This window comes from Monodelphis domestica, chromosome 1 (assembly GCF_027887165.1).
Source record: "Monodelphis domestica isolate mMonDom1 chromosome 1, mMonDom1.pri, whole genome shotgun sequence".
In the NCBI taxonomy this organism is placed as follows: Eukaryota; Metazoa; Chordata; class Mammalia; order Didelphimorphia; family Didelphidae; genus Monodelphis; species Monodelphis domestica.
Genome location: NC_077227.1, coordinates 359440991 through 359467936, shown reverse-complemented (window position 1 = coordinate 359467936; position 26946 = coordinate 359440991). Strand labels below are relative to the sequence as shown.

Genomic DNA, 26946 nt, shown 5'->3' with positions numbered 1-26946 from the left:
TTTATGGGGTAGAAAATCAGTGCTGAATTTTGTATTCTGTCTGCTTTAAAAGGTGACAATGCTGATTCAATCCTTACTGAGGATGGCAGTCAGTCAGATGTTTGCCAAAGCTGTGTGAGTTTTTGCATAAAGTAAAAGTTTACCTTGACTGGGGCACCAGATAAGCAGAATGTAAAGTGGCTTGGGGTTTTCTTTTCTTTTTTTCTTTCTTTTTTTGGGGGAGAGGGGAGCGTGGGGCGCCAAACTGTAATTTAAGTCTTTCCCCCTCTCTCCCAGTCTATGGCCTTGGCCAATCTTGACACGGCCGGGAGGCAGGCCGAGTACCAGCAGTGCCCCCTTTTTACCACCACGTGTAAAGGGCACGAGGGCTGACTCCCGGGGTAGTGGCGTGGAACTCCCGCGTCTCCAGGGCAACGCCATTGTCGGGCGCTCCTGCTGGGGAAGTGGGTAACTACGGACAACGGCCAGGAGAGAACTCTGGGAGAGAGAGGGAGAAAAATGGGGCGCACGTGCCGGCTTTGGTGATTCGAGGGCCCAGCGCGAGGCGCAATCCATAGAAGGAAGGGGGTGGGCGGAGGAAGGGCAAGCGCGTCTGTCATTGGAGGGCCTGGGGTTCCCCCCAGCTTGTGATTGGACGGCGCCGGCCCGGGGCGCTGCATTTTGAACCGCGTAGCGTTCTGGGTAGCAAAGGGTTTGGAAGGGTCTTAACCGAAAGGGGGGTCGCCAACAAACGGCTGAGCTCACAATCCGGGAGCGGGCCGGGCCTCCCCCGCCCCCGCGCAGCCCCATGGAGAGAGCCCGGCCGGAGCCGCCGCCGCCGCAGCCACCGCCACCGCCGCCGCCCCGCCAACTGCCGCGGGGGTCTCTGCCGCGCCCGCTCCGTCCTGCCCTGCCGTCGCTGCTTTCGCAGCCTCTGGCCGAGGGCGCCCCCTACCGGCAGCCCTCCGAGCCCTCTCAGTCCCCCCCGGCTCCCCGTCTGGGGCCCGGGCCCCGAAGTCCCTCCCCGTGCCAGGCCCCCGGGGAGCAGCCCTCGCCGCTGCTGCCCCACTCCGGAGCGGGCGGGCCCCCTCCTCGAGGCCCGGCCTGTGCCGCCCCCCGGCTGCTCCTGCAGGTGAAGGCGGAGCAGCCCCCGCCGCCGCCGCCCCCTCCACTGCCGCCTCCTCCTCCCCCTCCTCTTCCTCCTCCTCCTCCCCTTCTGTTCTTGCATCCTACCCCGCATCCCGCAGCAGAGGAGGCTGCGACGCCCCCGCTCCTGCCTTCCCATCCTTCCGCTGCCACTGTGGCGTCTGGCTCGTCCAGGTTGTTGCAAGTGAAGTCTGAGCAAGTCTTGCTCTTGCCACCTGCCCTGGTGCCCGGGGAGGGTGCCCTTTGTAGAGGGGAGCAGCTGCCGCCGCCGCCCCAGCACATCCCTGCGAGCAGGGTGCTGCAGGTGAAGGCTGAGAAACCGGAGTTGTCAGCCAGGGAAGGAGCAGGGCAGGAGCTCTTGGGAAGAAGGGGAGCTGAGGGTGGCCATAGGGCTGCCAGAGGGGGCAAGGGTGAAGGGCCGGGCTCAGCCACTGATAGCCGCAGACTGGAGGAGAAGAAGGGCAGCAAGGCAGAGGCAGAGGAGAGCAGGCGGGAAATGGCCAAAAACAATGGGGAGAGCAAAAGCCTTGGGTCCGTGAGAGAAGGAGTCATAAAAACTGAGGAACCTGAAAGGATGCATGAGGACTGCAGGCATGGCAAGGATGCTGCACAAGTCAAACCACCTGCATCCAATGGCCTGGTCCATTCTAACAAGGATGTCATTTTGACTCAGCCTCCCAGTGGATTTGGCCCACATTCACAAGATCTGAGGATCCCTTTGACTCTTCATACTGTACCCCCTGGGGCCAGAATCCAATTTCAGGGACCTCCGCCTTCAGAGCTGATACGATTGACTAAGGTGCCTCTGACACCAGTGCCTATAAAAATGCAATCCTTACTGGAGCCTTCAGTAAAAATTGAAACCAAAGATGTCCCACTCACCGTGCTTCCCTCAGATGCAGGTATTAGACAGCAGGGGAATATGGTTTTCAAAGCTTCATCCATGTTGCCCCATAGCTGACATTTCAGCAATTCAGAAGCAAAAACTAGGAAAAAATGATGGAACTCTGATTCTTTTGCAATGTAAAGTCTGCACAGGTATCACTTCTGATTGAATTGTACATTTTCCAGTAAAACACAAGAACAGGTGTATGATTCCTAAACACCTAAAAACATCTACTTCAAGATCTAGAGATAAAATCTTTAAATGGCTAAATGCACCTAAGCAGAAATATAAACATTTTTGTTAGACATAATGTGCATGATGGGTTTCTGTTCAAAGGAGTATTACAGAAAATTAACATATTGAAAATAATAGCTAATATGTAACTATTAACTTTCACATTGTGGCAATGGGAAGTGTAAAGCAGAATTTACAAAGGGTAAACTGAGTAGTTATTCTTAATAGCACATACTTAAGATTATGTCCACATTTTTAAAGATAAGTCAGTTATAAATATGGTTTCCTTTTAGTCAAAACAGTATGTGGACCTTTTGGTTAGCATTTATTCCATTTGAAAACTTAAATAACTAAGAAATGGAAATATATAAGCACTTGCCAAATTTCTTAAATTAGAAAACCTGTTCTGAAGGAATGTATTGTAATTACCGGTTCCATGCTGGTAAAAACATAGTCGTTTCTGTCCAGTATTTTAGTACTTGGCAATGATGAATAATAATTATTAATTATAATACAGTTCAGGTTGAATGGTCAATTATTTTTTAATACTGCTTAGTACTGTTTCTCATTTTAACTTTGTTTTTCTTCTCTTCTTTTGGAGGTTTCTGTTCTTGCTGTCATCGTTCCCATATCACTTTTCTGTTCTTCCAATATCAGTCAACTAACATTAAATTTTATTAATTATTCTACCACTCCACCCCTTTACTATGTCCATTCCTTAAGCATTCTTGCTTTCTCTCTTATCTTTGTTGCAGTATAGATCTCTGTATAAAAATGAAACAAAACAGTGAAAGGGAGTTGAGACAGTGGTAGTTAATAAGCTCTTCAAAAAATGAAGATGCAGTTTTCCTTACTGTGATAAGTGACTTGCTCTAGGATAGTGAAGCAATCCTTTCTTTTGTCTATACTTCAGTTTCTGGAAATGACTAGTAGTACTAATTAATCTTAAAAGGCTGTTGTGAAGAACAACTGGTGATATAACTCTTTTGCTCCTCTAAATGCTGATTAGTTTATTATATAAGTAATATTATTAATGGAGAATAGCAATATGTCAATCATTTTTGAAGTATTGATGTAGTTCATAGAAGTAATAAGTCAATAGGTTACTTGTGTTTTCAACAAGCATATTGTTCTCTGTTGAGGAAAAGGAGAGTCATTCTAAGCTACAGTTTAGAATGGTGAGTTGAGGGTCTGTAAGTTCTGGAATACTGGCAGTTCTTTTGCTAAGTATAGTTGGATTTTCTCCAGAGACTTTATAAATAATTGAGTTGGTGGAGAGAAGAGATACTTTCCTAATCAAAACTGTATGTTTGTCCCACATTAATTTAGTCTGTTGATTTTTATCATGTAGGAATTCCTGATACTCCTTTCAGTAAGGACAGAAATGGCCATGTGAAGCGACCCATGAATGCATTTATGGTCTGGGCAAGAATCCATCGACCAGCACTAGCCAAAGCTAATCCAGCAGCCAACAATGCAGAAATCAGTGTCCAACTCGGGTTAGAGTGGAACAAACTTAGTGAAGAACAAAAGAAACCTTATTATGATGAAGCACAAAAAATTAAAGAAAAGCACCGAGAAGAATTTCCTGGTAATCAAAAGAAAAAGACAAATCTTTTTTCCCATATTTTCTTTGAATTCAGTTATTGGGTTAATATTTGAAGCTGAGATGAAATTTTTCTCTTCTTTATTTCATTGTTTATTGAGGTTGTGAATTCAAGAAGTAGTGCCTAACCTCACACTATAGTAGGGATAGGAACTGAACATGTGATTTCATTGGTATAGGGACTCCGAGGTGAGGAAATTCCCTTTCTCAAGTATAGGTCAACACTTTCTCTTTAACAGTCTTAATCCTGAGAAATGAGCTGTCCTGAGTCACAAATTCAGAATGGGTCAGAGATGGGATTGAAATCCACATCTTAAACTGCCTATCTACTAAAATATGCTGTCTTTGGTCACCATTATAGCTAGATAGAATTTAGTATGCTTTGAATATAGGAAAGTTTGGTAAAACCTAGCCAAAGAATATTTGTCCTCAAGTTTATCATTACATTATAGGCTTTCTTAAAACAATATATACTGGACTACAGGGTTTCCAGTTCAATCTCCACTTTCTTGAATAGCTTTGATATAGGAAAAAAGACATTTGGGGAGAGTATAAAGGTCTGTTAAATTTTTCTTAGAAAAATGAAATGAAATTTATTTCCTGGTTGAACTTTGCAAAGCTAGGTAGAAAGTAAATTATTAGTTATTTCAAAGGAGAATAACATTTAATACATCCTTGCATAAATGAGCCTATAAGGGTGAAGCAGGCTGTCATCATACAGCCTTCCAATATCATATGATTATCAGAACATTGATTTGCCTTTTGATTGATGTATTTTTCCCAGTCACTGTATAATATGAAATGAATATTGTTTTCCCTTACACTGAGGATAATAAGATTAATCATGTATAAATCCTCACTGGTATGAAGCAGTATTTGTTGATTTAAAAAATGTTAAGGGCATTGATACTCTTTTTTTGTGCAGACAAAAAAAATGGTGCCTAGGCATAAGTGACCATTATAAAACATAAGTACTTATATTGAATGGAATGAGATAACATAAGGCGAATAATATTTTATAAATTTGGAACATTGTCTTTTAGGTAGATGAATAACTTCAGAACCCTCACTTATGGTCTTTTATCTTGATTCTACCACTGGCAGTATGTGATTGCATTAGACATTCAACTTTTCTATACCTCAGTTGCTCCTTCTTTAAATATGAATTACAGTGGCTACTGCTCAGAAGAATTAAAAAGCCTATATTTGTAAAGTAAGTTTAAGTACACAGAATAGCTATACTTGTCTGCTGTGGTTAGGATGTTTTGCTTTTTTCAAGTATAGATTACAGTTACATAGAGCACAAATATAGCGTATTTAATCAAATTACAAGTAGTATCTCATCTTCCATAGGTTGGGTTTATCAACCACGTCCAGGCAAACGAAAACGCTTCCCCCTAAGTGTGTCTACTGTGTTTTCTGGTACTACGCAGAATATCATCTCTACAAATCCAACAACAATTTATCCTTATCGCTCACCTACATACTCTGTGGTTATCCCCAGCCTACAGAACACTATCTCTCATCCAGTTGGTGAGTTAGTTTCATTGTTGAATATCAATTATTTTTATAGCTGTAAATGCACTTTACTTTTAAAATCAATTATAATATATGTATAAACATATATATATTAACATTTTAGTGGTTGAAGAAACAACTAGAATGAAGAAAATAAGATGTTTAGAATAAATTGAAAAATTCCAATAGAATTTAGCACTGTATTAAAACACCAGATTTGCAAATGGGTAACAGACATTCCATGTAAAATAAATTAGATCTTTCAAGAAAATCAGGTTTCAGCTAGATGAACACAAGGATTATATACATACTACAGGAAATGACTCAGGAAATGGGAGTCTCTCTTCATTCCATATAATTAAAGAAAGAATCCCTTACTATGTGGTCTAAAAACATTCTGAAGATATTTCATGAACATCCTCATCCTTTGAGATCATGAAAGGTTTTTTGTTTTTTTAATACAGCGAGATAATTAATCCATTTTCCAGCTAAATATCTACTTGTTTCTCTATTGTCTTTTGTGTAATTCCTGTGTAGTTTTACTTTATGCAGTATTCCAATATCTTGTTTATATAGGTTTTTCTATTGGTTCTGATTAGTGCTACATTCAGTACAGTAATCTGTCACTGATAGTGCCAATAAGGGCTTGGTGAGGTGTGGGATAGGATAAAATAACTGTTTTACATATTGACTTCAAAAAGTTAGGATATAAATAGTCTTATAGGTTGCCATATTTTGACTTATTCTTTTTGAGGTTGTTTATATTTTCATTCTCCTTCTTGTCTTAAAATACACTCCATAAATTTGCCTATGTCAAGTATTACTTTTTCATGTTTTAAAACTACTTCCTTCAAGTATCAAGTGATATTTCCTAATGACTACTCTCTTCATGCTTTTCATGGTTTATAGTCATCATTGTTATTTTCTCTCTTCCTTCACCTTTCCAGATTAAACCTGAACATTTTACTCTGTATTCTTAGGTATGAGATGATTATTTTTATGTGTAAGTTCTAGTTAAACTTACATTTTTAAAAATTTATTTATTTAAAAAATATTTTTCCATTGTTATATGATTCATGTTCTCTCTCTCCCCTTTATTCTCCCCCCTCCTGGAGCTGACAAGTAATTCCTCTGGGCTATACCATGTATTATCACTTATACCCTATTTCCATATTATTAATTTTTACAATTTAAAAAACCTAAACCCCAAATCATTTACTCATATGTACAAGTGATAAATCATATGCTTTTCTTTGATGTTTCTACTCCAACCGTTCTTTCTCTAGTTGTGGATAACATTCTTTCTCACAAGTTCCTCGGGTTTGTCCTGGATCATTGCATTGCCAGTAGTAGCAAAGTCTATTACATTTGATCATCCTGTGGTGATTCAATAACTGTGTATATTGTTTTCCTCGTTCTGCTCATTTCACTTAGCATCAATCCATGTTGGTCTTTCTAGTTCTTATAGAAATCAAGTAGTTCATTATTCTTTATAGCACAGTAGTATTCCATCACCATCATATACCACAATTTTTCAGCCATTCCCCAATCAAGGAACAACCTCTCGTTTTCCAATTTTTTTGCCACCACAAAAAACACAGCTATAAATATTTTTGTACAAACAGATCCTTTTTCATTTTTTTTATACCTCTTTGGGATACAACCTAGAAGTACTATGGCTGGATCAAAGGATAGGCATTCTTTTAGCACTCTTTGGGCATAGTTCCAAATCGCCTTCCAGAATGGTTGAATCAATTCACAAACCCACCAGCAATACATTAGTGTACCAGTTTTGCCACATTCCCTCCAACATTTATTTTTCTTTGCTGTCATATTGGCCAATCTGCTAGGTGTGAGGTGATACCTTATTTTGATTTGCATTTCTCTAATCAGGAGGGATTTAGAGCACTTTTTCATATGATTATTGATAGTTTTGATTTCTTCATCTGAAAACTGCCTATTCATATCCTCTGATCATTTATCAGTTGGAAAATGGTTTGATTTCTTGTAAATTTGACTTAGTTCCTTATATATTTGAGAAATTAGACCTTTGTCAGAGAATTCTGTTTCAAAATTTTCTCATTTTGATTCTTCCTTTCTAATTTTGGTTGTATTGGTTTTGTTTGTACAAAACCTTTTAAATTTAATATAGTAAAAATTATTCATTTTATATCTTGTAATATCCTCTGTCTCTTGCTTGGTCTTAAATTCTTCCCTTCCCCATAGATCTAATAGGTTTATCATTCTATGTTCACCTAATTTGTTTATAATATCACTGTTTATATTTGAATTTATCTTGATATGGGGTGTGAGATAGTGATCTAAATCCAATTTTTGCCATAGGATTTTGTGAATGGATAAGAACTCACTATTTGATAAAAACTGCTGGGAAAACCGGAAAACAGATGATTGATTTTATTTTAAAATTTTCACTATTAGCACTTGTTTATCCAGAGACATGGCCTTCTGTTCCACTCAGCTGCATTTAGAGCTGGAACAGAGTTTAAGGTGGTCTAGTCCAACACCCTCCTTTTATAGATGAGGAAATTGAAGACTAGAGAAGTTAAGTGCTTTTTCAAAGTCAATGGGTAGCAAATTGAAGAGTCAAGGTCCTCAGATTCTAATTCTAGTTCTCTTCTCACTATATTTGTCTGTTTCTGCCCTGTCTCTCCTTGGTTTCCTCTCTATCCATCTGTCTTTTAAATAGTCCTCATTCTCTCCTCTCTGCCCCCAGGTAACAGCATAATTAGGGAATTATAATTCTTCCTTATATGACTTTCTATGACTTTCTTCCACTGGGCTTTGTTCACTGTTGTAATATGATATTGTAAATTTTACTAGCTTTCTAGAAATGGAAGTAACATTAGTAGTCTATAGTTTTAAGGATCATATCTAGGGATCTTCCTAAAGTTGGAAGTTATATTGACATCCCACTAGTTATGTGTTACAGTGGTAACAATAGAATGTCTATTTTAGCCAGCAGTTTCATAGTTATACCTTTTAGTTCCTCTAAAACATATGGTTTGTAAATTGGGTCTAGAAAAGGGATTTTTAACATGGACACCACAGACCCCCAGAGGTCTATAGATTTTAACTGTCAATGAATTTTGTTTTAAAAAATATTTTGATAACTGTCAGTAAAATTGGTTTCTTTGGTAATCCTGTGTATTCTGTTTTATGCCTTTAAAAATATCATTTTAAGAAAGAGTTCACCAGACTGTCAAAAAGGCCTGTGGCACAAAAAAGATAAAAAATCTCTGATCAAGGCCATCACTTTAATACTTTTGGTTTGACTGCTATGAAAAACAACTAGTAGGTCTTCTGAAGCTCTTTTGTGATAAAGACTAAAGCAAAGGACTTACTGAACCTCTGGTATATTCTTTTCATCTTTGAGTGATGCCATTTATGCCATAATGTTCCAGTGGTCGCCTTGCTTGTCTTACTAAGCTTCCTGCTTGTGATGTTTGCAGAGGACTTTTTAGTATTAGCTTTGAAGTTCCTCAAAAAGTCCTTGAATTTTTCCCCAACTAATTTCTTATTTTTCCTTTACCTTTCAGGGCTTTCTATTTTCCTTTTATCACTATTAACACTCAGATTCATATTATGTTTGACACCAGTTCTTTTCTAACCCTCAGAATTAATTGCTATATTTCTTTTTCTTGCAGATTATGCAAAGACATTTTAGAAGTTAATAATTTCTCTTATATGTATAAGAAATATTAGATGGTTCAGTGGATAGAGCACCAGGCCTGGAATCAGGAAGACTCATCTTCCTGAGTTCAAATTTGGCTTCAGATGCTAGCTTTGTGACCCTGGGCAAGTCATATAACCCTCTTTGCTTCAGTTTCCGCATCTGTAAGATGAGGTGCAGAAGGAAATGGCAAACCACTCAAATATCTATGCTAAGAACACTTCAATTAGGGTCATGATGAATTGGACATGACTGAAATGATTGAATAACAATTTATACAAAACATTTCAACATCACTTTTCAACCTCTTAAATATACTCAGCTAGTTCATATATGGGTAATTAAAGTGCTTCTTACTCTTTGAAATTTTGTATATTAAATTTCATCAAGTCCAGCTTAGTTTCATTTTCTTAGTCAAGTAGCCAACAGTGTAATCCCGTTGCTCCTAATTTATTAAATACTACAAAGTCTTCTAAAAAGATTCTGTAGTACTCCTTTTGTCTGCTAAATTTTTTATACAGTTTGTAGAATGGCATCATTATGTCCCAGGTATTATTTAGAATTAACAGATAATAGAAACTTAATCTCTATTGTGCGTTCTATTGTAAAGATGTCAGGAATTTTTATAACTTTTTTTTATAAAAGCATTTACGTTTTTTGGCTCTTTTTTGCCATCTTTTACATCAGATTATTAGCTCTATTAAATTTTCTCTATATTTCTCTGGTGTGCTGTTAGATTTCAGACTTTTCCCCCGCCAGGTTTGCAATTCTGTATTCACTCGCTGTCCATAAATTTTTAGTTTTAAAAACTGCTATTCCATTTGGTTTTTTTATTGGTAAAAAATTGCCACTTTGGTTCAGTCCCAGAAAAAGTTAGACATTCTTTAGAAGATCTACAAGTTCTTTTTTTTTTTACCATATATTTGCAATCCTTTTTCTGTCATTATCTTATCCATGCACTAAGAATTTTGGAGCTATTTTCGCAATTCTTGTGTATAGAACTGGTACTATTTCAGGGACCACTTCCTAGAAGTTCTAGATTTCACCTCCCTTTACAACAACCTAAGCTCCATCTTAAGTGAACTCATTTTACTATCCTAATCATAAATTAAATAACCATTTAATCTTCTGGGCAAACAGCCGAGTAGCAATCCTGGGAGTGAAGACTCAGTTGTCTGCGTATCCTATGATCAAATCTCCCATTGCCATCTTTTGCTTCTGTCTTTTCTTTGCACTTTCTTCTCCCGGAGTGTAGAAGGGTACTGTGCCATCAGATAAAATATGGGCTCATCTCAGAAAAGTTCTATAATAATTATAAGTATTATTTATTAATGAAGTATTTTGTTTCAGGAATTCCGAGTTAGTTGCCCTTGCCCAATGAAGAAGAAAGCCAGCTGCAACAATATATTAAGATATATTGATTAACAAATCCTCTGGGCACAGGACTCTTTTTAATAGTCAGTTGAGTGCAGAAGGAATAGTTTTATTCTCCTCAACAATGGGTTGGTAGCTATAGTAGAGGCACTGATGCCATCTCAGATTTGCATCTTTCATAGGTTGGCCACCTCAACTGAAGAGAAACTTGCACAGCTAGGGAAAGCATAGGATTTAGGAACTGGGAGAAATCATAGAGATCACCTTCTCCAACCCAACGGCTCACATGGTCCAGTTGTTCACTAGGGAGGATGAGAGGCCCACATTGTATATATAGCTACTGAGTTAAGACCAAGAGGTGTGAGAATGCTCATCTCAGAGGGGAACTGGGCTAGAAAGTTAGTCTTCCTCTAATGGAGGCCCCCCGTGAGTTTTCTGTCCTCCAAGTTAAACATCTCCAAGTTCCTTTAGCTTACTCTCATAGAACTGGGGCTCACAAGTCTTCACTATCATGGTTTCTTTCCTCTGGGCCTTCTCATCTTATCAATGTACTCTGGAAACTGGTTTCTGGAATTAGACACAGCACTCAGTTGTGCTTTCACCAGAACAAGATACAGAGAGACTGTCACCTCCTTCTTTTAATGTAACCAGAGATTGATTTAGCTTTTTTGGCTGCCATATTATACTGCTGAAAACCCCAGATCTTTTTTAGATAACTGTTCTTGTCTGTACTTTTTCCTGTGAAATTGATTTTTTGAATCCCAACATGAGACTTTATTTGTGATGAAATTGATCTTATTAAATTTAGCCTAGTCTACCATCCTGTTGGAATTTTTTGGATCTTAGCTCTGCCATCTATTATTTTTTATATATACAAAATACATTAGCTGTCCCTCCCTGTTTTGTTTATCTGTATATCTGATAAATAGGTCTTTCTCTAAGTTAATGATAAAAATGTTAAGTAAACAGTAAAGGACTAAGGACAAAACCCCTGAGGTACTCTACTAAAAATATACCTTTTATGGTTAAACCCCTTGAGAAGAGATGTCTCTTACAGGTGCCTCTACTTTCTTTTTTCTTCTTAACTCTATATTCTGACTTTTAGCCCAGTCAAAACTGTTACTAATGATTTCTTTAATTGCCACATATAATATCTCTTTCTCAATCCTGATCTTTCTTGACCTCTCTGTAGTCTTTGGCACTGTTGGTCACATTCTTCTTGATATTCTCTTTTCTCTAGCTTTTTTTTTTTTTAGAACCCTACTCTATCCTGGTTCTCTTCTTCCCTATCTCAGACTTTGCTGAATCTTCATCCCAGTCATGCTTGTTAACCCTGGTTGTCCCTCAGCATTCTTATCCTGAGCCACCTTCTCATTCTTTATTATTTCTTTTTTTTCTTTAAATATTTTAAATATTTTAAATTTGTGTTCAGATTTTAGATTGATGTGGTCTTAATATTAATTTCCTCACATTTGCAACCTATATTCTATCCCTCCTTTGCACTCTGTCTCCCTCTCCAAGAAAGTAGGTATATAATATAGTTTGTACATATATTGCCTCATCATACATATTCCTATATTCGTCATGTTATGAAACAAAACACATATTCCTTATACTAGAGAAAAATTAATGGAGGAAATAAGGTGAAGAATAGTGCAATCTGCATTTAGATTCTTTCTGTTGTTTCTAAGGCAGTGGGTATCCTTTCTCATCATGAATCTCTTGGAGTTGTCCTGGGTCCTTGTATTGATGGTAATAGTTAGGCCATTCACAGTTGATAACTATACATTATTGTTATTTCTGTGTTCAAAATTTTCTTACTTTTCATCACTTCACATACAACAGGGTTTTTTGTGATCATCTTGTTTACCATTTCTTATAGCAAAATAGTATTCCATTACAATCCTATGCCACAGCTTGTTCAAACATTTCCCAATTGGAACACTAAAAAAAGAGCTACTATAAAAATTTTTGTAGAAATAGGTTCTTTTCCCTTATCTTTAATCTTTTTGGGATACAGACTTACTAGTGCTATTGCTGAGTCAAAGGTTATCAATTTTATGGCCCTTTGGGCATAGTTCCATATTGCTGTCCAATATGGTTCTTAACAGTTCATAGCTCCACCAACAATGTATTATTAGTGTCCTAATTTTTACATATTCCCTTCAACATTTATCATGTTCTTTTTGTCATGCTAATCTGGCTGATAGGTATGAGGTGATACCTCAGAATTGTTTTAATTTGCATTTCCCTAATTAATAGTGATTTGGAGCATTTTTTCACATGACTAAAGATAGTTTTAATTTTTTTATCTGAAAACTGCCTATTCTTGTCCTTTGACCATTTTGGAGGATGCTTTGTATTCTTATAAATGTGACTTAGTTCTCTATCTATTGGAGAAATGAAGTCTTTATCAGAGAGACTTGCTAGAAAGATTTTTTCCCCCAGTTATTTGTCTTTTAAGCTTGGTTGCATTGATTTTGTTTGTGCAGAAACTTTTTAATTTAATGTGGTCAAAGTTATTTATTTTGCATCTCATAATGTTCTCTATGACTTGTTTTGACCTAATATCTTTCCTTATCTGTAGGTTTGACAGGTAAGCTATTTTGTACTCTTCTAATTTGTTTATGGTATCACACTTTATTTCTGAATCATGTATCTGCTTTGACTTTACCTTGGTATATGATGTAAGGTGTTGGTCTATATCTAATGTCTGCCATACTCTTTTCCAGTTTTCCCAGCAGTTTTTGTCAAATAGTGAGTTCTTCTTCAAAAAGCTTGGGTCTTTGGGTTTGTCAAACACTAGATTACTCTGGTCATTTACCATTTTGTGTTGAATGAATGCCTAATCTATTCCATAGCTCTTTTGTTTGTCTTGGCAGGCATTCTTTGCCTTTTAATACCCTATCAAGTAAAGATTAGTTTCGTGTGACCTATTCTTTTTTAAAATGTTTATGCTCATATTTTTCTTACATTATCTTTATTTCCCAGTATATTCCATTTCCCTCTCCCAGAAGGCTATCCTTTATAATAAAAAATTGTTAAAGAGGAAGAATAAAAGTTCAGCAAGATTAACATGTCAATATGTCAGATTTTTTGACATATTAGTTTTTTAAAAATCATTTAAAAATTTTATCACCTAAATTTTACCCTATATCCTCCTGCAAAGAACCATTTCATTTTTTTAAAGAAAAAAGGAAGAACAAAAAATACATTTTAAAAATCTGATAACATAGATGGTATTCTATATTAGTAGAATGCTCACCTCTCCAAACTAGTGAGGGAGAAATATTTGGGTATTTTTTCACATCCTTTCTTTGGGAACCATGCTTGTCCTTTGTAATTTTGCAATATTCATTTCAGTTGTTTTGTTGTAGTGTTTTGCTCCATTTACATGTCTATAGTCATTGTATATATTGTTTTCTTGGCTCTCCTAACTTCTCTGAATCAGTTAATATAGTCTTTCCATGCTTCTTTATATTCACTATATTTATTTCTTAAAGTCCAGTAATATTCCAATACGTTCATGTACTATAATTTGTTTAGTCATTTCCCAACTTATGGACTTCTACTCTCTTTCCAATTCTTTGCCACCACAAAAAGTGCTACTATAAATATTTTAGTACCTATGTGGATTTTCTTTTTGTCATTTACCTCCTTAATGTTATTTTGGTTAGTTTTGATGATCTATCCTTTTTTTAAATAGACTTCTGTTGGCATCTTTAGTTTTTACATTGTGTACATTTCTCTCATCCTCTCTTCTTCTTCCCTCTCCCAGGGAGCTATCTCTTCTAAGAAATAATAAAAAGGAAAAAAAATTAGCAAAATCAACCAACATATCAAAAAATATTGAATTATAGCGTATTCCAGACCTGTATGGCCAAGCCTTTGCAAAGTAGTGGGAGGAAGTATCTTTTCATTTCTCTTCTTAGTGTCAAGCTTGGTTTTTTATAATTTCTCACCATTTAGTTTCAGTTGTTTGATGGTTATCTTTTTCTCTTTACATTGTTGTAGTCATTGGAGTATACAGTTTTCCTGGTTCTACTTACTTCACTTTGCATTAATTCATATAAAGGATAGTTTGTTCTTTTGGAGGAGTCTTTTTTTGTAATTAAATTTCATTTTTTTCTAATTGTCAGGCATGTATTTCATCTCTCTGCCATCCTCCCTCCTACTCTCCTCAAAAGGAAAAAGAAAACCCCTGTACCAATTACGCAGTCAAGGAAAATAAATTCCTATTGACTATGGCCAAAAATCTATGTCTCGACCTATATATTTGGATGGATATATCCATCATCCCTCTCACAGGAGAGGTTGGTAGCATTCTTTTTCACCAATCTTCCAAAATCATCATCATGGCTTGTCATTGCATTGATCAGAGTTCTCAAGTTTTTGAAAAGTGTTCATTTTTACAATGTTTTGGTTTAACTATATTATAGTTAAACTGTTCTCCTGATTATGCTTACTTTACTCAGCATCCATTCATTCAAGTCTTCTTAGCTTTCTTTGAAACTGTCTTCATCATTTCTTATAGTACAATGGTATTCCATTCATTCATGTACCATAGTCTGTAGAAAATCTTAAAGCTAGTTTACTAAGTCATAGAGAATTGTAGTCTTTATTGTTGGAAGTATTCTACAACTTTAAGATCATGGATCCTTGAAATGTTAAAGTATTCCTTTCCAAATCTGCCTTTTCCTTCTTAGACCTCTGTCTTCAATTCCACAATAATTAAAAAATAATTGTAAGGTCTTCAGTTTCTTGACCATAAAATCCTTTGTATTGCTTTCTTCATCTTCTCAGGTAGTATTTTTTTCCACATCAATTACCTGAAATGGTTAGTGGTTTTTTGGTTTGGCAAGTCTCAAGACATTCTCCACTATGTTCTGTAGCTATATGCTGAAAAGATAGTATACATTTCTGTTGTTCACATCAGAAGGACATATGGCCTTCTTGATATTCTTTAGCATGGATTCACCAAACACCACAATTTATGGCCTGTAATTCTGATCAATAGTGGATGTCCTTTCCTGGTGACACTTTTTAGCCTCATACTTTGAAGAAAAATAAAATGCATCATTCTCAGAGAACCCAGCTTCAAAACAAGTTTACATTCAAAGCCAGAATGTCAGCTTCTGCTAGACGTTTACTTTCTATTTCTAGCTTAGTGGATATACACAGGAAGGTTTTTTTTCCTCTATCTTTTAAATTTTGATGCCCTTTTAAAAAATTCGATTTGCAAGACACCAGCCTTTGTTATTTTCACTCTATCCCTATCGTAGCAGTTGCAATCCTGAAATCCAGATTCTACTCTCAGCATCTTCATAGCCAATTCCTCATTTCCCAAATTGATTTGAATCTTCTATATATCTTAACCTTAAACTGAGATATTTTGTGCCTCTGTGGTCTTCAGTTTCTTGTCTCAAATTTCACAATCATTGTCAATACTTTATAGATTCCTTTTGTTGGCATCATTTGCCTATGAGAACCACTGCAATGGGTAGTATACATTCATTCATTCATTCCCAAGACAAATCTTGGGAAGTTCTGTGATATAACTTGGATACGTGCCCTACAAAGAAATCAGACTTCTTTGTTGTTATTAGACTGATGGACACTTGGATCAGAGACCTTTAAAAGGTCTTTCCTTTATTTGATCCTTCTTAGTTGATCCCTTATTGATGACTTTTGCTATTCTACTTTATTCTTTCTTGTTAGATAAACAGCTACTTTTCTCCTCAGTTTTTCTTAGCTAGTTCTTATTCCACTTAAATTGCTCTTCAATTTGTCCTCAGCATATCTCAATTTCAGTTTCTCTCCCCCAGATTCAATTTTTGGCATCTTTTAAAGTCTAACTCAAAATTACCTTTGTAAGCCGGCTCCAGCTTTATTTCTCATTCCACTAGGGTAGGTTGGCTCTCTGACTGGTGAAATCAGGTTTTTAAATCAGACTAATTGAACCATATTTATCTTGTTGTTTCTATAATATAGTGCCTTTTAGAGTGATATGGTAAGACTTGGCCTGATTTTGCTATTCTGGGCCCTAAACAAACTTGCTGCTTGAATGAATGGATTAATTTTAACTTTCATTCTCTCTTTGACTTTATTAATTCTTCTTCTACCACAAATGTGTGAATTTACCAATCAGCAACTCATTCTTCTCTATGAAGAGCAAACACACCATTGTTTATCTTGTCTTAGTGGAACTGCTCTCCAAATCTTCCATTTCTGTCTCAAATTGATCTAGACAGAACCCATGTTCTAGATCAACCAGGAAGTTTCCTTCTTGTAGAAGTTTGGGGAGAAATACAGAGTTAAGCTATTTACTTTGATTAGTTGTTTCATGATTTTGGTAATGGACATAGGCTATTTTTTATTTTTCAAGGTGAAGCCCCACCTACTATCCAGCTACCCACGCCTCCAGTCCAGCGTCCAAGCCCTATTACACTCTTCCAACCAAGCGTTGCCAGCACTGCTCAGGTGGCCGTCCCGGCTCCAAGCTTGCCTCTTCGTCCAGCACTTCCACCACAGCGCTTTACTGGACCTACCCAAACGGACACTCATCGTCTGCATTCAGGAGCCAATCGCTCTGTAAAGAGACCCACCCCAGTCTCTTTGGAGAGTACCAGTAGAAATCCAACTAGTGCAAGTACTGCTCATGCCAGATTTGCCCCCTCCACCATTCAGCCCCCCAAGGAGTACCCCAGCGTTTCTACTTGTCCCCGAAGTGCACCACTCCCTCAGGCTCCACCCATTCCACACCCTCATGTCTATCAACCCCCTCCCATTGGCCACCCAGCCACATTATTTGGTGCACCGCCTCGATTCTCCTTTCATCACCCTTACTTCTTACCTGGACCTCACTATTTCCCATCAAGGTAACTAATTTTTCTTTTACATAGAGATATTTACCTATGGTCTTAAAGGAACTCAAAAATCAAAGATTTCTGCAGTATGGAGAACAGGCTTACAAATGATCTTTGAAAAAGTCAGTGACTGATGGGAGCATGGTTATATACCTTTTCTACTCCAAGAAATGAGTTGTCTAAATATGGTTATTTTCTTTATTACTTTATACTATGAGGCACTGGTTTTTCAGGATAGATATAGAGCCATAGTAGTTTAGTGTTGGAAATTTAGCTCAAATTCCCCATTTTATAGATGAGGAAATGGAGACCCAGTGTAGAAAAGTGAACAGACATGGACCTAAAACTTATAAGTCCTGGCCCCAGGCCACTACTCTTTTTACCATCTGAGTGTTTCTTGATCAATTATTACATTCAAATTGATTTTTTCATATTATTAAATAGCCTAGACTGGGAAATTTCTAATTTAGGGATAGCAACATTGATTGAGCTCCTTTGTAAGTATAGTACTGTGTTTTTATTAGTCTTTTCATTAATCAAAAATATTTAAGTTAGTAGGTATGGGTAGGTTCTGGACATCTTAGAGTGTTAATTGATACAAGGTTTCACCTGCTTCATCTTCCCCACCTTCCTGCCCTTCTCTCCTCCTTCCTGTTCCTTTCCCCCTCTGCCATTAGAAAGGCCGACTGAAGGCAAAACCTGTTTAAATTGAACCTCCCTTACCTAGGCTGGCTTATTTCAAGGCCTTCCTTCCACACCTAGCAGAAAAAGGACATAGGAGAATCAAATTAGAAAAGAGGAGAGTTTCAGTTATTGGAGTAGGAGGGGCCCTGAGTTTGCTTTCTTGCACTAGATTCAGTGTTTGCTTTAGCAGCCTTCAGATAAGTTGGAGGGTGGATCTAAAGCTCAGGGTTAAGAGATACCTTTCTCCCTGGGGTCTCCTCTCACTGAGATAGTGTTGGGCACGGTAGGAATCTTTGATTCTGTGTAAATTCTATGTAATATAATATGTTCATCTATCTTCTGCTGCTTCTAAAATTATTTAGAGGAAGAAGAATACTATGAACATAGCAAGTATTTCATCAGTGTTTTGGGGAAGAAACAGTGCCCTTTGGTGAAAATTTGAAGTTTCCAAGCCAAAAATGACTCTCCTTTTGTATGTTGTAAAATTAAATAGATGCCAAGTCGACTTAGGCAGTATTTCCTCCAAAGGAGGAAGAAAAGAAGAAGCAGTGAGCAGAGAATATGTCCCTTGTTCTGACACTAGTTTGCTCACCATTGCCTTTTTCGCTTTCCCAATGCAGACCAGTAGCCCTCAAATAAGTTGAGTAACTGACCTTCAGCAAGTGGGTACCTTCTATAAATTGAGAGGATTAAGCTGAAGTGGATATTATATATGAATGAAGCATTTTATGGAGCCTTAAAGGTCTTCTGATATTATTTAGTTCATATCCCTTGTTGAATTAGCAGAAACCTCCAGAGGGAAGTGGTGAAGATGGGTTACTCTGTCTTCTGAAGGTTGGTCCCTTAGTACCATTTCAATATTTGGATTCCTAAGGCTTTTAGGAGCTATAAGGGGAATAATTAAACTTATCAAATGAGATAATATTTATAAATATGCTTTGGAAACTGCAAAGCTATTATTATTATAAAGTTGTACTATTATACTAGTGTGTGAGGGACAGAGAACACCTAGGTTTTGTGGACTTTTTAAAGGGTCATAGCTAGAAGTTTATTTTAGCCCTAATCTAAAATTAAGACACAATTTACAAATTAACTTTCCTCAGAACACATTGTTTCATGTGAAATGGGAAGTAAAATTATTATTATGTTCATTTTACAGATGAGGAAACAGAGAAATAAATGGATTTACCTGTAAGCACATGGCTAGTTAATGACAAGTTGGTATTTGGATCCTGCAGGTCTTTTTGACTTCAAATTTTGTGCTTTTCCCAAGATACCTTACTACACTAGTACTTACTAGGGTTTATCCCATAGTCTTATAACTCAGTATCTAGTTGAAAAAATGGTTGACTTAGAGGACTAACAACTGTAAGGATGGTTTCTGCTCAGGTAGCAGGGAAATGTATGGAAAAACCTGATTGGAAAGTTTATAACCATCATAAGTTGCTCATCTAATTAAAGAGGTCTTTGCTTAGAGTACTAGCATTCTTGGGCAGGTAGTGTTTCCTTCTGTTGTAGGTCAATCCATAGTGAAATCCACTCAAAATATATATAAATTTGAAAGTTCTCAGACATTCCAAAGCAGGGATAGACAGTGACTTTGGTGTTTTATAGTGTCCTACACTTTGGGCACATGAATGTTTATTTTGTTTTGTGAAGGATCAAATGGACTGACTTGTTGAAGCAGTTTTAATACACTGGACTTCATTTCAAAGGAATTTGTCTAACAGCAAACCATGGTGGTACGAGAAGTTTTTCTTTAGTAAAAATATGGATTTCCTAAAATGAAAACCAGACATTTAGATTAATCTCCCTTCCTATTTCTTTCCTGTCTTTTAGCCTGTGTATATGTATGATGCCTTGGGTCTTATTTTTCATATATGTTTTCTCATGCATTCCTCACAGAGATCTTGTGAGGTAAGTAGGAGGTATTATTTTAATCTTACAGATAAGAAATTTGAGGATCAAGCTTCCATAGCTGGCATTGTAAGGGGCAGCACTAGCATTAGCACCCAAGCCTTCTGACTCTTAATATTCAGTGAGTGATCCTTTGTACTTTTTCTAAAGAAACAGGTTGATCTCATTTTTGTAATGTTTAATTAAATGAGATAGGTTAGTAAAATTCAGGTGATATTTAAAAACTAATCAAATTATTTTTCCATTTCTCCATTCTTCAAATTCTATACTTAACATAGGTGAGAGACTTTTCTCTCCTCCCATATCATTATGGAATGCCTTTTTTAAAAGCTTATTCCATAACTAGTCCAATTGTTGATGTTTAAAGTTACTGATGTATTTCTATTATTAGAGTAGCTATGTCTAGAATAAAGGTTCCTAACCTGTGATCTTTGAACTTTTAAAAATATATATTTAATAGCCATATTTCAATATAATTGGTTTCCTTTTCAGTCCTGTATATTTTATTTTATATATATATACATATATATATATAAACAGGTTCCCTAGACTCCATCAAGACTGCCAGAGGGGCCTGTGACACAGAAAAAGTTAAGAACCCTTAGTCTAGAATAAAAGGCAGAGAAGTTATCTGTGTATTAGTTTGATCAGTTTAACACTAGAGTCATTTAATGGGTTAGAGGAACTCACAAACCCTTATTTCTACTTTTATAAACTAATATATCTCCTGTCCCTTCAGTTTCTCCAACAACTTTTTTTATACTGTGTATAATGAATCTTCCCCTTTTCTATAAGTCTCCATACTAAAAGGAATTATCAAAAGCTGTGAAGTCAAATTCAAATAGAGATAGTCCATAGGGATCTCTGCAGAGGCATATTGACTTAGAAAACCACATATTAACATTATCTTTTATTGCATTTTTATTTTTTTTTGTCAAATGTTTTTCAGTGATATTTCAGTCTGTTTTTGCCATATATGATACCTCTAATTGAATATCTATTCTTCTAACCACCAAGTTATGAAATGATGCAAAACAAATCTAGAATAATTAGAGATAGGGGCAGCTGGGTAGCTCAGTGGATTGAGAGCCAGGTCTAGAAACTGGAGGTCCTAGGTTCAAATGTGACCTCGATACTTCCCAGCTGTGTGACCCTGGGCAAGTCACTTGACCCCCATTTCCTAGCCTTTACCACTCTTCTGCCTTGGAGCCAATACACAGTATTGACTCCAAGACGGAAGGTAAGGGTTTTAAAAAAAATAGAATAATTAGAGATACAAATTGCAAATAAAGGATATTTGGAAAAATATAAACTTGTGCTTTTAGGAAAAAATACTCCAATATATAAAAGCATTTTTTTTTACTTTGGTCTTCCATTCTATTACACAATCTAACCATAACAGTGAAATCTCATAATTTGAACTAAATTAGGGGTTTTGGAATAGACTGGGCTTTCATGTGAGCAATAATTGTACACAAAATATACAGTGTGAAATTATAAATAAACAAGTCCAAGGTCCACTTGCAAATTTGGAAACAATTGGAATTGAAAGAAAGGAAAGTGAGGGGAAAGAATGATGCAATTTGAAGTTGGGCTTAACTATTGGTTCAGCTATTGATAGGCAAATGTTAGATGATTTAGAAAAGACTAATTGAGAGGGCAGCTGGGAAGCACAGTGTATAGAGTTCGAGGCCTGGATTCAGGAGAGCCAGAGTTCAATTCTGGCCTTAGATACTTCCTAACTGTGTGACTGGACAAGCCACTTAACGTCCGTTGCCTAGCCCTTGCTTCTCTTCCACCTTAGAACTGATGCTAAGACATAAGTTAGGGGTTGGACAAAAAGAAAAGACTTATTGAAGGTGGTCTACCTTCTTCAGAGTTGAACCATGCTGAGGGTATGCAATCCAAGGGCTGATAGACAGCACATTGATGATCCAAGTTCTCCTTCCTTAATCTTCAGAGTTTTCACTGGCCTGTTTCTAGGGTCCAGATCCTACCATGAGGGCAATTATCACCCACTTGCTTCTCATGCCACTGATACTGCAAATCCTCTGCCCTCCTGTCCTTGTGCTAGGTTTCCAATGAAACCAGGGCATATGTGGAGCAAGATAGTACTAAAGCTTCCTCTTTCTGTTCTTGAGAATCAGATCAGAGGAAGAAGTAGCCCTCTTTAGGAGTAGCTTGTCAGATGAGTTCCTATTTAACAGAAATGTAAGAGTTAAACTAAATAGCTCTCTTGATAAGGATAAAGAAATGAGTGCCAACTTGTAAACTTGATTGCTAGAAATGAAGCATATTTCTTTTTTGACCTTTTGAAATAAGCAAATTGAATTCTGTACAGTTCACTTTTTTAGTTAGAGTTTAGGGAATTTAAAACAAAACTTCTTTATTATAAAAAAATCTACTCTTTATTCTGCACATTCAGAAAGACCTTTATTTCATCTTTGTGTCATGCTTTCTTTGTCTTCTATGATATGTTTCATATAACTGGAATGCTAAATCCCCTTCCCTTCCCAGTTCCCTTGCCACATTCATGTCCCCATTGCCTTGCCACTTTAGAGAGCTCCCACTGAAATTGCCCTGCTATAAGGGGTCAATCACTGCATGTGCTTTCCCTTTTCATCCACAAGTAGGTGGGTTGTATGTAGAGCAGATAGAATCTTGATCTTGGAGTCAGGAAGACCTCAGTTCAAATCTGGCCTCAGTCACTCACAAGCTATGTGGCCCTGGGCAAGTCACTCAATCTCTGTTTGCTTTGAAATTTTTGCTGAAAATTTTGCTGTAAAATGAGGAAAATAACACCAACCTTTCAGGGTGGTTATGAGGATCAAATGATAAAACACTTGGCATGGGACCTGGCACATGGCACATAGTAAGTGCTAGAAAAATGTTAACCATTATTATCCTCATCTACAAATACGACATGATGAAAAATGTTGGATTGTTGACATGCCATTTTTCAAAGAAGCTACTGGCTCCAATTTTAGGCTCTTTAGACTCTATCTTCATATGTTTGTATTCAGCACATATTCCTTTGGAATAAAATAAATCCTACAGTATCAATAAATGTTTGATGAATTAACCGCCTCTTCCTCAGCTTGTAAGAACTGCATGTATTTGTGCAGGCCAGGTCTCCTTGGGTTGATGCAGTAGGAAGAATAGCTTACTATCTGTGGGTCTCAGTTTCCTTTTCTGTAAAATGAGTAGGTTGAACCAGATGACCTCAGAGGCCCTTCCAGTCCTAGACTTATGATCCTATGATCTTACAAATAACTGTTCTGCCCCATGCAGATACAGAAGGGCATTATGCTTGGCCATTTTGACCTTGACTTTCCTGAAGGGCATTACCAGCTACACGTAGGGAGCCCTGCAACATTTTCCTAGACTAATGACAACTCAAGAGAGAACTTTTCTCTCTCTTAGATCAGGAGTATTGGTTTTCTTTATGGGGAGAATGCAGGAGGGAAGTGGAGGAATAATAGCTAATATTTATGTACTACTTTCAGATTTACAAAGCCCTTTATATATATATATATATATATATATATATATATATATATAAAATTTCATTTGATCCTCCCAATCTGATGAGGTAAGTACAATATCTGTTCTCAGTGATGATAGTATTCAATAAGCATTTAAGTGCCTAAGCATTAGAGATATAAAGGCAAAAACAAAACAGTCCCAGAGAGAATTGAGCAGAATGTGTGTGTTTCTGTTTTATATCTCATGAATGCAACATTAAAATGTAGCTTTCTTTTAGAACTTAAAGACTCTACATTTGGACGGTATTTTCACATACGTTATCTCATTTCATCCTCATAATCAGAGGTACGTAGGGCAGGGATTAATATTCAGATTTTACAAATGAAGGAACTGAGGCTCAAAGGGGTAAAGTGGCTTGTACAAGGTTACCTAGATAATGACAGAACCAGGACTTGGTACTGGGCTCAATAGTCCCAGGCTTTCTCCCTTATATCACTCTGACTTTGGATTTTGTAGATTGTGTCATAAAGCCTTTGGTAGTCACCCTAATAGAAAAGTCGTTCCTCTGTCTATCTGTATGACTTGTACCACTCTTAAGGGCATTTATTTTATACTGGCTATATTGTAGTCATTTATGTATATATTTTTTCTTCCCCACTGGATTGTAAACTAGCTATGTACCAATGTAAGGAGATATGTCTTAACTCATGTTTATATCCTTCAGCTCATTAGGCTTAGAGTAAAAAGAGTTGTTCTTAGCTGTGTGGCCTTGGGCAAGCCCACTTTTCTTTGGTGAGCCTCAGTTTCCTTTTCTTTGAAGATCAAATGAGATAATGTATATAAAGTTCTTCATAATCATAATAGAAGCCAATATTATTATTTGTGATAAACGAATGCTTTTGGCTGTGATGTAGATTTCTGGAAAGGATCGTGATTTGAATTAAGCCTTGAAAGATGGGTAGGATTTTGTTAAAGTCAGGTGGGGAAAAACTGTACAAACAGGTAAGAAGGTGAGAAAATTAAGGCCTAGTTAGTGGACCTTATAGTAGCCAAGGTATGGAGTAATAAGGGTCTATACTTGGGTGGTAACAGTTGGAATAAAAATCTGAAAATGTTTTACTAAGTTAGTATATGAGTCTAATTTATTATCCATTTATTGGTCAAGTGCATACAAAGGAAATTTTAGTTGGGGTATAGAGTTACCCTTTCTCCTATGACAGGGAAGCCAAATCATCCTCCCCTTCTGGGTCCCTCAATTCCCTTTGCAGAATTTACATTCTGTCATAGGGATTGATAGTCTTCAGCATAGATTATACTTAACACTTTTAAAGGTAAGCCATTCAATGAGGAGCATTAAAAGAAAACAGCTTGTCATGGCATTTGCAATTAAAATGTATTAATATCTTGTCACTAGATGGAGTCCATGAGCACAGGGAACCATGTGGTTCTAAACTTCTACACCTTATATGACTCCTGTTCTGTGCCTTGGAAAGGAGAGAACAATGTCCCCAGCCTTTAACATTTATTTACCTAGAATCAAAAGGATTTGAAGGGCAATTATCAGACTTGCTCTTTTTATCCTTCCTTGTAATGGAGCAAAATAACTTTCAGTTCCTCTGATTTTCTTCCAAAAACTGAATTTGACAAAATCTTTAAAACCATAGAGTAATGTCAGTCAATTCCACTCTCTTCTTTTCTGGTGGTAAATAGATTTTTTCAGAGTTTTTGTTTTATTTTTGCCTTAAAAAATGGCAACTAAGCTTTTCATCTTCTATTTTTTTTCCCAAGAAAATTAATTGACCAAAATTGCACCAAATTTTCTCCATTTATTCCTTAAATGCATATAATAACTGTTAAGTCACACATTTCACTGAGTATCAGAATTCTCAGCATGCCTTGTACATATTTGCATCTCCCAAGCCCTAAATGGTGTGCAGCATTAGCAGAGAAAGGCCTGAACCCTTTTTCTTTATCAAGGTTGTCAAAAGGTGAGAAGTATGAAGCAGATAATGGTGCTGGTGAGTATTTTAGTCATGAGCTTACTTAATGCACTTAGGGGGGAAAAAGATATGAATCCTTAAAGGGGTTTCAGAAAAGCAACCCTGGTAACAGTCTAGATCAAAATGAGGATATAGTTCAATTTTTCTGTATTAGTATTTATGCAAAGCAATATATAACAAAAGGTTCAAGTTAACTCCTTTTTGGTATTTTTTTTGCTACAGCACGTGTCCTTATAGTCGTCCTCCCTTTGGCTATGGAAATTTCCCAAGTTCAATGCCAGAATGCCTTGGGTATTATGAAGATAGGTATCAAAAGCATGAGGCCATGTTTTCTGCCTTAAATAGAGACTATCCCTTCAGAGACTACCCAGATGAACGGACACACAGTGAAGATTCTCGAAGCTGTGAGAGCCTGGACGGAGCCTCTTACTATAACAGCCATAGCCATAGTGGGGAAGAATATTTAAACCCCATGCCTCAACTGGACATTGGAGCCTTAGAGAATGTATTCACAGCTCCTGCATCTACTCCCTCTAGCATCCAGCAGGTTAATGTAACTGACAGTGATGAGGAGGAAGAAGAGAAAGTGCTCAGGGATTTATAATTTTAAATCAAATGATATGCACAGAAAATAAACATTTCTTAAAAAATCTTTTGGGTCAGTTGGTATGAGAAAAGCCTAGAGTGCCTTACTGACAATTTTCAGCCTTGATGTGAGGAGTCAAATTCAAATGCAATTTCTGTTTTAGGAAAGTTTTGACTAGTGAAATTGAATACTTTCTGTTTCATAGTAGGAATATTTAGGATATGAAACAGTTTTATTTTTATGTCAGAAATTTGCATACAATATTTATTAATATATTTTTAATATTAAAAAACCTCACAATTTTATGTGAGAACATGGAGTATTTTTCTGGCACCATGAGTGATGATTTCCATTTTCTCTTAGGATTCATTCGTTTATTCCTAGTATATTTATTTTGTTTGGCATTTATATACTTATGGATGTTGTCAGTTCTAATTAATATTTTGGAAATAATTTAATAACTTTTAGCAGTGAACTGAGAGTCAGTTCCTGAATTTAATTTATACTAGTAACATTTATAAATTGGTAAATGTGTTTTTGATGGCACCTGGGTGGTCATTCTTGGCAAACTAGTCATTCGTGTTTCTGAATATTTTTGTCTCCTCTTTTTGGACATTTCTTCCATTTGGTGTGCATTGTTCTACTTTTGTTACACTTAAATAAACTTAGATAAAATTTTTCTTGTTGGATGTTTCTCTTGATAAAACATAAGGGATAGTGGGGGCTTGGGGATCATATACAAATAAACATAAATATTTTGTAGTATCTTATGAAAAGGAGAAGCTATAAATATGGATGATCTCAGGATAAGCACATCCAAATGCTACTTTTTTCAGTAACCTACAGAATTGTACATGCAAATTCTACTGGACAAAATTTATAGTAGTATCAAAGAACACAGAGGTTATATGTTCATTCAGATCTATCATTTCCTAACTTTCTGTACATATTTGTTATTTTAATTCTGTCAAAA

The 26946-nt window shown here is 36.7% G+C and overlaps 2 protein-coding genes across 2 annotated transcripts in view; one reads left to right on the top strand and one right to left on the bottom strand.

The window, feature by feature from the left end:
• Positions 1-1312, bottom strand: part of THG1L (tRNA-histidine guanylyltransferase 1 like) — a 39756-nt gene extending 38444 nt beyond the window's left edge. Inside the window, exon 1 of the mRNA XM_056811525.1 lies at positions 1213-1312. The gene's annotated coding sequence lies outside the window, so the exon portion shown is untranslated. The remainder of the gene's footprint in view (positions 1-1212) is intronic.
• Positions 544-26648, top strand: SOX30 (SRY-box transcription factor 30). The gene is made up of 5 exons (XM_001379683.4): positions 544-2027; positions 3597-3836; positions 5205-5384; positions 16820-17312; positions 25610-26648. The coding sequence occupies exons 1-5, from the start codon at positions 788-790 to the stop codon at positions 25989-25991; spliced, it is 2535 nt and encodes an 844-aa protein (XP_001379720.1). The 5' UTR covers positions 544-787; the 3' UTR covers positions 25992-26648.
• The last annotated feature ends 298 nt before the right edge of the window (positions 26649-26946 follow it).

Excerpts from the sequence above, each read along its gene's own strand:
- SOX30 (XM_001379683.4), top strand. The coding sequence starts at position 788 with ATGGAGAGAGCCCGGCCGGAGCCGCCGCCGCCGCAGCCACCGCCACCG. Across the intron at positions 3,837-5,204 it reads GCACCGAGAAGAATTTCCTG|GTTGGGTTTATCAACCACGT; the intron begins GTAATCAAAAGA and ends CATCTTCCATAG. Across the intron at positions 17,313-25,609 it reads CCTCACTATTTCCCATCAAG|CACGTGTCCTTATAGTCGTC; the intron begins GTAACTAATTTT and ends TTTTTGCTACAG.